General features: G+C 35.5%; 1 protein-coding gene across 1 annotated transcript in view; it reads left to right on the top strand.

The window, feature by feature from the left end:
- DGKI (diacylglycerol kinase iota) overlaps nucleotides 1-14146 on the top strand; it is a 552148-nt gene that overhangs the window by 391985 nt on the left and 146017 nt on the right. The window contains exon 22 of the mRNA XM_031939143.1: nucleotides 521-621. Within this exon, the coding sequence (XP_031795003.1) occupies nucleotides 521-621 (101 nt within the window). The remainder of the gene's footprint in view (nucleotides 1-520; nucleotides 622-14146) is intronic.

Below are 14146 nucleotides of genomic sequence, written 5' to 3'. Positions count from 1 at the left end.
TTTCCTATTTTCTCAAAAAGAATATAATCAACATAATCTTTTCTTTGTAACCCAAGCTTATTATATTCTCAAGAGCTAGTGATTTAGATCTAGTTTCCTGTACTCTAAAGGTCAGCAGATGAATATACTTTGGGAGTTCTTACATCTTTTTTTGGTAGTTTTTTTTCTCTCTTCTCCTTCATTGTTCTGATGTCAACTCTGGTCTTTTCCACAGTGGGTTGTCAAAACAGGTAACACTGTTAGAATTATATGAAAATCCAGGGTAAATAGACTCAGACTTCATATTGGTTGATCAGAAATCTTTTATGTGTGCTTACTCTTTATGTCCCAAATACCTGAGGTTGCTAGATAAGTGACCCCCCCACCTCAGATGAATGAAATGTTATGACAAATAATAATTCTTGCAAAAATTTTCTCCCCCAGTCACTGAGAAAAAACTAGCACGAATACCTCAAGGCCTATGAACCCCCATTTCCAAGGAATTATTTATTTCTGTCTAATTTCCTTTCTTGTTTTGCAGTCCCCATTCTGTCCCAGACCGCCTACGGATCCGAGTGAACAGAATTAGTTTACAAGACTATGAAGGCTTGCACTATGACAAAGAAAAGCTCCGGGAAGCTTGTAAGTTAAGAGTATGTTATTGAATTTCATACAACTGACTTAAAGCTTTCTTCACTCTCCTTTTCTTATATACCAAAAATTAGGAAAGAAAACTACATATAGGCTCTGAATATAGGAATATGTATATGTATATATATATATATATGTTTATATATATGTACATGTGTGTATATACACATGTACATATCTATATATTTGTGTATATACACATATATATGTATATATGTGAATTTAAAAATAAACCAAAAAGGAGAATCAGCAGAATGAAATCAGTTTCCCTAGATATGACAGTGGGATCTATTGTTTTAATTACAGTTTTAGTCTCTCTTATGTTCCCTTGATGAATGAGAAAAACAAATGATTGTAATATAAAGCATAACATGATACAAGAAGTCCTGTTTGTAGTGCAAGGCTATGTTTTTACTCCTGACTACCTATCCTGACTACAACCCACCTCCTCATTCTCATCCTATGTCTTCAACCCTGTTGTCTACAGACACAGTTTTGTACAATATAATTTAATAATTATGTACTGTCATCATCCAGTTATTGGACATGAAACTGTATATGATATAGACTTTCCAGTACTTCCATTAATGAAACCACCTTAAAGAGGATCTCAAATATGCTCATCTTATCTTGAATTTTGTGCTCCAGTGAGATCCATTAGACTGAAAGTCCAATGTACCAGAATAGTAGAATTGATTCTATGTGCCCTTTGTCAGGTGAGTCAAATGTTCATTTTGTGATTAATGAGATTAAAAACAGGGCTTAAGCTAATTAATACCTCTTCTAGGTTTACTTCTCTCAACCTACACTTGTACTCAAGATGATGGTTCTCACAGTTATCAATTGCCTCCTTCTCTTCTCAGTCTTTTATGGATAACCATGAAGTCTTGTTGGTTTTAATACAGTAACTTCTGAGACCCCAGTAGTGTAGCTCGAATTATCGACCAACCAGATAAAATCTGTTCCCTTTTACAAAAAGAATTTACTGAGCAGATATAACAAGAATAATTGGAACAAAAAGATCTCTTTTCAAAAGACTGGAGTATGCTTTCCACAAATACATATGAATCCATCAGAAAAATGGACTCAAACTTAAAATATAATGTTAGTGAGGTCCAAGTATAGTTAGCACTTGTGGCAAAGAGACATCTTAGACGTCTGGCACTGGAAGTCCCTTCCTCCTTTTGTATATTCTTTATTAAGTTCCACTGATATGTTGTACTTTTGCTGTATTCTGAACATCGCTAGCTTCTAGAATCCATAGGCAGCATTTCTTTTGCTATAGACTCTTTCTGTCTATATCTACTGTTGTTCACTTTTTACCAAGACATGCTTAGGCTTCTCACTTCCCAGTCTCCAACCACTTTAGACCACCTATATGCCCTTAAGTTTCTCATTTGGTAATGATAGGAGTAATTGGTAATGATAGGAGGGGAATAGTGCTAATACATCATCAGTCACCACTTCTCATTAAGGCTGTTCTTCCACATCTGTCCTCAGGTATTTCCTTTGCTATTGGCCACTCTTGCTCTAGTAGCAGTGTCTACCACCCCCAGTAAGTGTGGGATGTCTGAAGGGGCTTCTGGGTCTCCTGAATGCAGAAGGTGGCTTGAGTATTTTCATCTTGGAATACTCATTTACCTAAGATAAGAATAAACACAAGAGAAACAGATATCATGTGCTCCTGGCAGGCAGGGAATGCTATCCATTGTCCCTCTTTCACCTGGCAGCTCAAAGCATTCTTATTTTACCAAGAAGAAAAAGAAAATGAGAGATGAATGGATGGTCCCTCTTTTGACTGACCATCTAGCTAACCATTTGGGCAATGGCAAATAAGCCTTATTCTTAAGAGTCATGAGATGGTTCAAGTTTACCAAATATCTTCTGCTTCAGATAATATGTGTGTGTGTGGGTGTGGGTGTCTCTGTCACTCTTTTGTGGGGAGAGAAGGAAGAGAGAGAAAGAATACTGGTAAGTCTTTTTTCCAAGGTACAAGTCAGAAGCAAAATGCACCCATAACGGCAGGGGAGTGGGTTTGAGTAGAAGCTCTCATTTAATTCTTGAATGTAGGCTTTCAGTGTAGTTTTCTGTGGTTAAAAAAGAAATGCCCTTGATGATGACCCAGTGAATGCAGCATACAGGCTGTTTGTGATAGCAGTCTAACAGAGGCTTGTTCTTGTGTCTGGACCATTATTCATATTAAATTACAAGCATGAATGTTTGTTGTGTAACAAAGGCCCTGTTCCGTCTGTAATGCTGGACTCCCCGGTAATTACAGGATGGCAGGCCTTTTAATTACTTTGCTTATTTTACTGTAGAGGGAAATGTGGATACTATGTCAATTCCTCCCTCCCCTCCTTCTTTCAGTCCCTTTTCACTCTGGTTTTCCTCTCAAAACAATAGAATTGAGATAGTTAGGCCTTGACATTCCTTTCTTTGGCTCCTGCTGGTGAATTTCAGAATTAATTAAAACAATTAGAGTCTTCATCACTAGGCTGATGAGAATAACCACAAAATGATGGTTGTGAATTGCAAGGGAGGAAAGTCTATTAAACTTAAGCAGTGGAGCATAAACAAAGAAGGACCAATTTTTTTTTTTTTTTAAGCAAAAGCTGTAACAATGACAGTAGAAAATTGTTCCCTTCAGCTAAATTATGTCTCTCAGTATGTCTCTGCTGACCCAGCTTGAAATCATATATTCTAGGCAAAAAGGCAATCATTCTTTGGGTAAATCTGAATTCATTTTTTAAACTTTTTTTCAAAAGGTTTATTGATACATGAAATCCTTCTTATGAAAAATCATTGTTTTACTGATGTATTACTTGGAAGCTGTGGTCAATTTTCAGTTCTGCCTCTGAATTACTCTGTGACATTGAACAATCATGACAAGTCTCCTTAAAGTAGGGCTTAATAGACTTAATCTTTCTGGTTCTAATGAAAATTAGACAAAATGTCATGCTTGATTGGTTCCTCTGTTCTATTTCCATTTTTTCTTTATTATGGGTGCAATCTTAAATCGCTAAAACTTGGGCAGGAGTCTGTGAGCCAAGTCTCATAACTGCTAGAAAGCTGCTAGTGACACCCCCTTATATAAGTCATGATGTGAGAATAGTATGCTTAATGGAGAACAGTATAGTTCTATAACAAGATCATTTTCAAGAAGCATGGACAAAACAATCCTGTCCTAAGCCAATGTCCAATATTTCAGAAGATGCCTCTGTTCTCTCAGATTAGTGAAATGGAAAGTTGTTAGAAAGTGCAAAAGTACGGGTGTGTACATCTTGGGTGTGTGTATGTATATATGAACGTATATAAAGAAGGATATACTTTCATTGTGTCTATTAACTTCTTTTCATTGTTATGAATTTGAAAACATCAATAAATATGAACATTTCTTCAAACAAAAAGAATAGAAAAAAGAGGATTATATATGATTCTGTGAATTTTTATTATATAAAACAAATATATTTTTTTTTACTTTTAGAGCCTAATACTTTTTTGAAATTTTGAAATCTTAACCTCAATTCTTCTATAACTCTTAATAGAAAATGAGGCTAACTGATAATACCTGTGTTTGCTCACTACAAAAGAATGTTGTGAGAGTAAGGGGAATAAAAATTGTCATCTCTTGAATTTCTTCTAAGGGAGATAAAATGTAAAATCCATATTATACTTTTTTAAAATGATTCTCATCCTGGAATGAAATGAGCAAAATAATTAGTTTGATATCATCAGAAAAATGATTGTCTTTGGTAGGAGAGACAGAATACCTCTGATTTGTTTAATTGCTTCAGTCTTCATACTGTGTGATTGGACACATACAAATCTATACAAAACTGAGGCAAATAGCATTTATATTCATGGGATCACAAAATATATGATTAGAAAACTTTAGAAATTTTCTGGTCTAACTTAATTATTTTAAAGATGAAGAGAATGAAGGACTGAGAATGACTTATCCAACATCCTACTTTCAGACAGCAAGTACCAGAATCAGAATTTGAACTTTGAGCTTTCGACAATAAATCTAGTATTCTCAACTACATTTAAACATATGAGGAATTGAAGAGTTTAGTCAGTTTGTGATACCAAAATCAATACTTTATATATATATATATATATATGTATATATATATCCCATTAAAAGATTAAAGTCAATTAAAGTCTTCAGTGTGTAACAATAATGATGACCTAACAATAATAATGATAAAATAGCATTTTCAATTTACGTTCTTTATAACTCTCTGAGTTAAACATTGAAAGTGTTAATATCATAAATAAGAAAGAACAATCATCATCATTATTGTTAATAAATTATAATTCTGACATTTATATTAGTATACCCTCCAGAAAGAGTAACCTTCAAGGCCAAAGAATTGGAGTTATAAGGTTGCTTAAAAGGAGACTTTCAGTGTCCTTCTTGACAACAAGATGAAGGAGAATAATCATGTTTCAAAAGATGCTCCTCCCATCTGGGAGATTTCCTGTCAAAAAGAGAATTCTAATGAGACTAATCACAGAGAAAATATTTTCCCACAGATAAAGCTGATCTTTAGCAACTTCTGTGACCCCAATGATTACACATTTTCCATCATTTCCTTTCTGTTGTGGGATATTGATGATTCACTGCACTGGTTACACACTCTAAGAGAACTTAGAAAGCTATAAAATCCAAATCTGCATCTTAAGAAATTGAAGCTGCTACCAGTGAACATTCTTCCTTAGCATACTAATAAATTTATTTTTTTTAGTTGGCCTCCAGTCATTTGGACTTATTGGTTGGTGAGATTCTACCTCAGCTCTTGAGAAGCTTCTACGATAATTGCACCATAAAACTTTTCCATAGTTTATCTTTCTGATTTTACAATAACACCATAGCATCAAATGGGCAGGTATTATTGTCCCCAGGTAGCAAGGTAGCACAGTGCATAAAGTGTCAGCCCTGCAGTCAGAAAGACTCATCTTCCTGAGTTCAAATATTGTCTCAGATACTAGCTGTGTGATCCAGAGTGAGTAACTTAACCCTGTTTGTCTCAGTTTTCTCATCTATAAAATGAACGAGAGAAGGAAATATCAAATCACTTCAGTATCTTTGCTAAGAGAGCACCAAATATAGTCATGAAGAATCAGACATGACTGAAAAACAATAGTTGTCCCCATTTTATAGATGGGAAAACTAAGATTTAGCAAGCTCCTACATAATTTTCCAAAGCTAGCAATAAGAGGTAGTAACGATTAAAATATAGTTTTCCTTACTCCTGGTTCAGTGCTTTATTTATTATATTTTGCTGCCCTAAATAGATGATTGTTCATACTTTTATTTTTAAGCCTGATCATCTAGGTCTTCTCACTTCATTATTGTCAGTAAATGAAAATATGCTTTTATTGCCATAATGTGCTTGATTTTCACACAGCTTGCATTTCCAAAGTAGGGATTGCAGATTTAGTCAACATTTTTATACCTGTAATGAAGGTTTAATTTAGCTAACAAATGATTAGCTTACACAATCCATCTCTTGGCAGAACTCTAATGTGCAAATTTGGCAATTGTTTTCTCTGCTACAAATTTTTGACTCCTTTTGGGCTTTATTTTATTTTTGATAATGTGTATGCTATACAAGTGTTGGTATTCTTTAGTAGAATGAAACATGAGCTGCTGTCTCACTTTACCTCGAGATGGTATTCTAAGTTTTTTTGATAGCAGAGAAAGCCGATGTTGTGAAGACCTTTAGTCTGCTCTAGTCCTCAAGTGAATCCTATTTTGGAAGATACATCACAATTTTTTGGTAGTTAAATAAGATTAAGGGGTGCAAAAATTGCCTTGTGTGAGTGAATTAACTCTATTTAAGCATTGTTTTCTCCTTGTGTAGATGCCACTTGGTGAATACCTACTAAGGAAAGTTTAATCCCTGGAGATATGAGAAAAACAATAATATAACATGTCTCCTACACAAATGTATAATTATTCATGAATAATGTAGCAGGATTATTTACTTCTATTATATATGTATATATATACTTTATGTTTATATACATATATATTACATAATCATATACACACAATACATAACATTTCCCTTGTTCCAAGGGTTAAGTAGAAAATAAATACCCTGATCAGTAGTTAACAATTTAAAACATACCTTTCCTGACTTCTCACATCCTTTTCTTGTCTCTTGTTGTTCTCCTAAGTTTGTTGACTTTGTCATCACAAATAACATATTTGGGACCTTTTCTCTGCTTTCTCTCCAACTTCTCCTGAAAACCAGTACTATGACTTTAGCTATCATCTTCATGAAGGTGGTTCCTCATCTATATCTTTTTATCTGTCTTATAGTCTTAGACCTGCACCCCTACTTTTTTAATTGGATGCTCCATCATATCTATACCATTTCCACTTTCATCTTAATGTAAAAAATATTTTTTTCTAAATGCTTAGAATTTTATGATTAAATGTAGCATTCCAATTAAATTCTCAACTTGTAATATCTTTCTGCAAGACATGCTCTCTTTTCCTCTTATTTCCTCATGGGCCTTCAATTTTATGGACTAGAACAAGCCACTCTTTAGTCTACTTTAGGCTACATTCAAGACTTCTGTCATCTTTTCCCCATTCTCCTCTTTTGGGTTGACCTTATACATTCAGACATAAGCTTCTTAGGGCCAGGATTGTCTTTCTATTTGCACTTATTTGTATCTCCAGGGTCTCCTTCCTTCCTTCCTTCCTTCCTTCCTTCCTTCCTTCCTTCCTTCCTTCCTTCCTTTCCTTCCTTCCTTTCTTCCTTCCTTTCCTTCCTTCCCTCCTTTCTTCCCCTCCCTCCCACCTGCCTTCCTTCCTACCTTTCCTTTTACCTTCTTTCCATCTGTCAAATTTATTTACTTCCAATATTTTACAAAAGCAACCCACCGATTTATGTCTGTCTGTCTGTCTTTCTGTCTGTATGTCCGTCTCTCTCTGTCTTTCTCTCTTTGTTTCTGTTTCTGTCTCTGTCTCTCTCTCTCTCTCTGGCTGTCTTTCTCTGTCTCTGTCTCTGTCTCTCTATCTCTCTCTGCCCCCCCCATATATACATGCATACACACATATACACACATGTGTACATATATATGTATATATACGTGAACACACATGTATGTATATGTGTGTATGTACAAGACAGCTAGGTGGTACAATAGATAGTCAAAGCTACATTTTATTGAAACTTGGGTCTTCTGACTGCAAATTCACTGATCTTTCCATCTTATCTAGTACCCTTATCTGGCCCTCAAATTCTTTGTCTTTGCTTTTGATATGCTTTGTCTTTAATTATGTGTACATATTACATACACTCTGGTCCACCACCACTCCCCAAAAGAATATAAGCTACTTGAGAGATGAAACATTTTTTCTTTACTTTTTCCATACTGCCTGGCACATAGTATGTTTTTGAGAAATGTTTGCTGAATGAATTAACAACATGCTACCTCATAGTACCTATAGAAAAATTTTCATCAGAGTACCAGGGACCTGATATGCTAAACTGCTCAGAATACAATTTAACCTGCACGCAGTAAAACATAATAATGGTACTATAAGAAATAACCCCCAAATTTTCTTTTAGAAAAATTCTAATTTTATTTTTAATACTCATTTGAAAGTATTTCCTTAAATGAATCAAAATCCTGTAGTACATTTAATACATTCAGATAGAAAGTCCTTAGTTTATATATTTTTTATACTATTCATTGAAGCAATTTGGTAAAGTGAAAAGAGTATGGCAGTCTAGGGATCTGGGTTGTACTTGCCACTAACTTTATATATACTTTTTGGCATCATCTTCTTTAGGTCTCGGGTTCCTCATCCATAAAGTAATGGGATTAAATTTGCTAATCTCTAAAATATCTTCCAGCTCTCAGTCTTGGGCCATCACATATTAAGATAATCTCTATCAACTATTCATTTCATTCTCTGGGTAGCTAAATGTTAAGGGCCTAGAGCACTGGGTCTCAGATCAGAAAGACCTAAGTTCAGATCTACTCCCAGATTCTGTGTAAATCATTTAATGTGTTGTGAGAATCACATGGAAATAGTATTTATAAAGCATTTAACATAGTGTTTGACATATAATATGTGCTACAGAAATGGTAATTATTATTTTTTATTAATGATTATTATTATTTCTTGACTTTCAAAGTGTCTCTACTGTACTTCCTCACAGGAGATGCTGTCATGCAGTCAGCCTGCAGTATTGTCCTAGTATAAATCTGGAGAGGGAGAAGGAAAAAGAGAAAGGGCTTACAGAAGGCCATCCTAGGCTTAAAATGCCCTAAATCAGTAAGAGGCATTTTAAAGGATCTAATATCTTTTGAACCCAGTTGTCCTTGGCATGAAGCTAAAACGTTGTCAAGAATAGTGAATAGCCCATGCTATGCTGCTTGGTAAGCTCGGTAAAAGTTATCCTGTTCTTTTATCATTATCTGAAGCTGAGTAAGATAGGAAGCTCTGGACTCCTTTGGAGTTCTTGCTCTTTCTTTTCTCTACTTTATAAAGGAGGGAAAGAAAGGAAGAAAGGAAGGGAATGATGGAAGAAAGAAAAGAAGGAAGGAAAGGAAGGATGGAAGAAATGAAAGAAGAAAAGGAGGAAGAAAAAGAAGGAAGAAAGGAAGAGAGAAAAGGAGAAAGGAAGAGAGGGCAGAAGGAAAAAGAAGAGAACAAGCATTTATTAGGCACCAATTGTCTGTTATGTATTTGCTGCATGGGCAAACAATCAATTCCTTCACAACTCAGCAATAGTATTGATCACACAGGTGGAAAGAATTTCCACACCTGTGAATTCCTTGCACAGACAAAAATCACAAGTCTACACCTTTCTATCTCCTTCCAAAAGGGGAAAACCATTACTTTCAAGAACTTAAGTAAATTTTGATTAATTGCTAGCAAAATGTCCCTAAAGAGAGGTCCTGCTGGGTCTACTTTAATGAGTAGATAAATATCCATTATAATTAGTATCACCATTAATAACCCAGAGTCCTTTTAAAAAAATGTTTCAAATGGTTTGAATAAGTCAGGCAAATATTTGTCCTTATAATTTTCTTAGCAAACTCATGGGACACAAGAAATCTTTAGCTTAGTCCACCTTTAATTATTCCACAGTCTGATTTAGTGGAATGCAGATTAAGCACATTTTATTATATTATTTCCTTATGTTTCATACTGTTACTTGTCTTTTCCACCCATTCCTTCACTTATTTTAATGATACAAGCAAAAAAAAAAAAAAATAGGGCATTTCTCTCCTTTTTTTTTTGTAATTGTCTTCATATTTATCTAGTCTCCCTGAAGATAAGTCTAGAGATGAGCAACAATGAAATTATTTGGCATGAATTATGATAGAATAAAAGTGAAAAATTGGGATTTGAGGGAAAAGATTTTCTGATACACAATTACTTTGGCAAATAGAACTCTTGTCTGTTTACTTTTGACCATTTAATTTGCTATAGACATACATTTCATATCATATTACCATGCTTTTTCCAAACAGCTTTCCCAATAAACACTTCTGTAAGTGATATAGTATGATCTGCATTTAGGATTAGTAATTTGGCAAAATGAAGGGTGACCTGGAGGGAAAGAGACTTGAAGTAAAGCGACCAACCAACTAGATAATCCAGGGATGAGGTGATAGGAGAATGTACCAGGTAGCAGTGATGTTAAGGAAAAAAAGAGGATATATACTGGTGATGTTATGAAGGTAAAAAAAAATCAACCAAACCTTTGCAACAGATTAGACATGGAAATGAAAGGAGAGTGAGCTGTTGAGGATGACATCTCAGTTGTGAATCTGGGTGACTGGGAGGATATTGATATCCTCAACAATAATATGGAAGTTCAGAAGGAGAAAGGGTTTGGGGAAGAAAGATGAGTGCAGTTTTGAATATGTTGAGTAAGATATCTATGGGATATTAGTTTGAGATTTTAATTGAGAGTTTAATAGACAGTTGGAAGTGGAAATCTTTTGGTCAGGAGAGAGGTTAGAACTGGATAAGTAGATCTAAGAATCATCAGCACAAAAATAATAATTGAAACTATGGGAGCTGCTGTGAGCATCCAATAAAATTGGAGAGAGGGAAGAGAAGAATACCCTGGATATAGCCTTAGAGGGTACATTCTGCTATTAGCTATAATAAACCTCAGTGAAAGTGGAGCAAAGGAGACTGAGAAGGAGCAGTTAGATAAGAAAGAGGAACATAGAAACTTAGACAAGATATTCTCAGCATCCAAGTTGTAGAAAGGTCAGGAAGGATGAGAATTGAAGAAAAGGTTTTATATATATGTACATTTGACAATTCGAAGATCATTGGTGACTTTGGAGAGAGCAGTTGAAGGATTTGATCAGAAATCAGATTGTAAAGAGCTAACAAAAAGTATTTGAGGAAGTGAGACAGCAACCTGCAGACGAAATGTAATTACCAAAGGGAAAAAGAATATAGGATATTACTAGTAGATAGAGCAAATGAGAGTCAATGCTCCTAACAATATTCATTGGAATATGACGAGATATTGTACGAGAAGGAACTTTTCAAGGTCACCACACCCCCGTTGTCCAAAAAGGCCTACTCTACAGCATAGTTCTTTTCATTATATCAAAAGTCTTCTTTTTTGTAGACTTTTTCTGAGCTTTTTACCACTCAAGCCTCTCCCCAGCTCTAGAACTAGGGGGCTGCTGACCTCCTGTTGGATTCCACCCTCTTAACCCATTAGAAGTTCCACTATTAAATACAGCCATTCTTCTCGCCTCAGGGGTCTCTATCACATGAGCACATCACAGCCTAATAGAAGGGGATTGCAAACAAATAATTCAAGCCCTTACAACTACTATTGCTTTAGGCTTATACTTCACAACCCTCCAAGTCATAGAATACTATGAAGCACCATTTTGAGGCTGGAGACACATGGTCATGTTTATAGGCAACAGGAAAGCAACCAGTAGCCTGAAGATAAGCAAGAGAGGAGGGATGATAGAAAGGACAGTCTAATGGAAAAGATAAAATTGTGATAGAATCATTTGTGCATGTAGAGGAGTTTCCCTTGCTACCATTTTATTTTAGACAAGGTTGAAGGAAAATAGAATTGGGGATGGCTTGTAAGTCACGTTAGATGAAGAGAAAGGAAGAAGAGGGAAGGCTTAGTGAATGGCTTCTTAGTGAAATATGAGGCAAGATTCTTAGAAGTAAAGGGGAGGAGTCATGGGAGAGGTTGCATAACACAAATTTGTAGTGGATCCAGTTAGCATGGCACCATGGTTTTCTTCAACTTGGTTGAGCAGTATATTTATGAAAGGGAAGAGAAATCCAAGGTTGAAACTTGGCAGAGCAAAATTGATGACAGTAAAGGGGAAGTAGAAAGAAGAATAGTGTAGAATTGAACTGATTTACCAAAGGAATCATGATGAAGAAGGGGAAAAGAATATAGCTAGTGCATGGGTGATATAAGTATTGAGATATTGAGGATTTGAAGGTCATGATAAAAATAAACTCCAGTGACTCTATCTCCTTCAGGATCAAATAATAACTCTTCTGTTTGATTTGTCAGTAAAAGCTTTTTGTAACCCGGCCTCTTCCTACCTTTCCAATCTTCTTATATCTTAATCTCTGCCATGGATTTGAGATTACTGGAGTATACTGGCTTCCCTGCTATATTCCTTATACAAAGTACTTTTATCTCTGGACTCTGGGCATTTTCCTTGGCTGTTCACCATGCTTGGAATACTGTCCTTTCTAATCTCCACTTCTGGCTTCCTTCAAGTATTAATTAAAATCCCATGTTCTGCTAGAAGCCTTTCCCAATCTACCTTGATTCTACTATCTGTTCTCTATCCTGAATATGTTCTAAATATTTCTTTGCATATTGTCTCCCCCCCACCCATCACTGTGAACTTCTTGAGAACAGGGACTGTCTTTTGCCTGCTCTCGCTCTCTCTCTGTCTCTTTCTGTGTGTGTGTGTGTGTGTGTGTGTGTGTGTGTCTTTTTCTCTCTCTGTCTCTTTTTCTCTCTGTGTGTCTGTCTCTCCTCTCTTTCTTCTTTCCTATCTTCTATCTCTTTCCTCTCCTCTCCTCTCTCTCTCCACTCTCTCTCCTCTCAGTGCTTAAGACAGTGGCTGGTATGTAGTAAGTACTTAATGTTTTATTGATTGGGAAACTCATTTGAACACAAACAAACTGCTTTAGGAAAACAGAACAAACTAGGAAAGCAATTGCAGCCAGCTACTAGCTCTCTAATCTTGGGCAAGACACTTAACCTCTCTCAGCTACATTTTCTTCATCAGTAAAAAATGATGCTTATCCAAAGTCATTTTTATGAATGCTTCCAGCTGGAAAATTCTTTATTTCTGCTGATTTTTAAAAATCCTTCTTTACAGGAATGCCACAGGGAAGCTATTAAGATCTTTGTTCCTGACATGTCTCTGTAATGGAGTCTCTAAGACTCCAACATCAAGTATGCTAATCTGGGTCATCCTAAAATTGTATAAATACATCTTAAAGTTTGCTTAAAGTGATGATTTCATTCTATTGATTGCTTCATCTAAACTTGAACTCCCCTTCCCCCCATTTAACAACTTGACATACAGAACCATTCAGTGAAGATTATTAGTCTTTGCTCTCCTGGAGGTAGGCATATCATTTTGGAAGTCTTTTGGTTCAGATGACATCAATCTGTCCTCTGAAGGGCAATGATTACTATTGCAAAAGTCCTCTTTCTCAGCTCCTCCCCCTATTGTCATTATTTTCTTTTACTGACATTGAATCAGGATTTTGTGTTAGATAGTTTTTGCTCTTTTTCACCTCTTCTCCATTCATCGCTTTTATTTCTCTTCTTCTTGTATTTATTTCAGTGAGTAGGGATCTGAACTGGCTAATGTTTTTATTCATAAGACTCAAGACTACATTTTACATTTTTTCTTATATAACAGTGACCTTGTGGACAGAGGCAGAGAGCCCATCACCTTTTTCCTATTCTTCTATAATGCCTTTTAAACTCCCATGTTGACTTTATAGCATTCCACATCTCACTATGGTTATTTAGAAGAGTATTTATTATTGGGCCAAGACTGATAAATTCATGTTAGATCTGGCTCACTGAATTCAACTGGCTTTTCAAAAACTATGCAGCTGTTTTCACTGGAGAAGGAGTGGGCAGTTTCTAGAAGTTATTGATTTTCTAATGGAAATGTGCTAGCTATTCTTATTGCAGAAGACTAGTTGAAAGAACAACTGAGATATAGAGATGACTGTTGTCGGTAATCACAATCCAATCTCCTCTTCCCCTTTTATTTTATTTAATTCTTTTTATCATTCAAAGGACTCATTTGGTTTTTGATAAAATAGGTCATCCTTCCACAGGTTGCTTCAGAGACCTCCATGATCACATTTACAATTCATTAAGCATTTATTAGGGTTCCTAATATGCACATGGTATTAGGGATTAGGGTACTGGGGAACAAGGACAATTGAATTATCCCCACTCCCAAGGAACTTACATTAAGC

The sequence above is a fragment of the Sarcophilus harrisii genome, chromosome 5 (assembly GCF_902635505.1).
Source record: "Sarcophilus harrisii chromosome 5, mSarHar1.11, whole genome shotgun sequence".
Lineage (NCBI taxonomy): Eukaryota > Metazoa > Chordata > Mammalia > Dasyuromorphia > Dasyuridae > Sarcophilus > Sarcophilus harrisii.
This window is presented reverse-complemented; position numbering and strand designations above follow the sequence as displayed.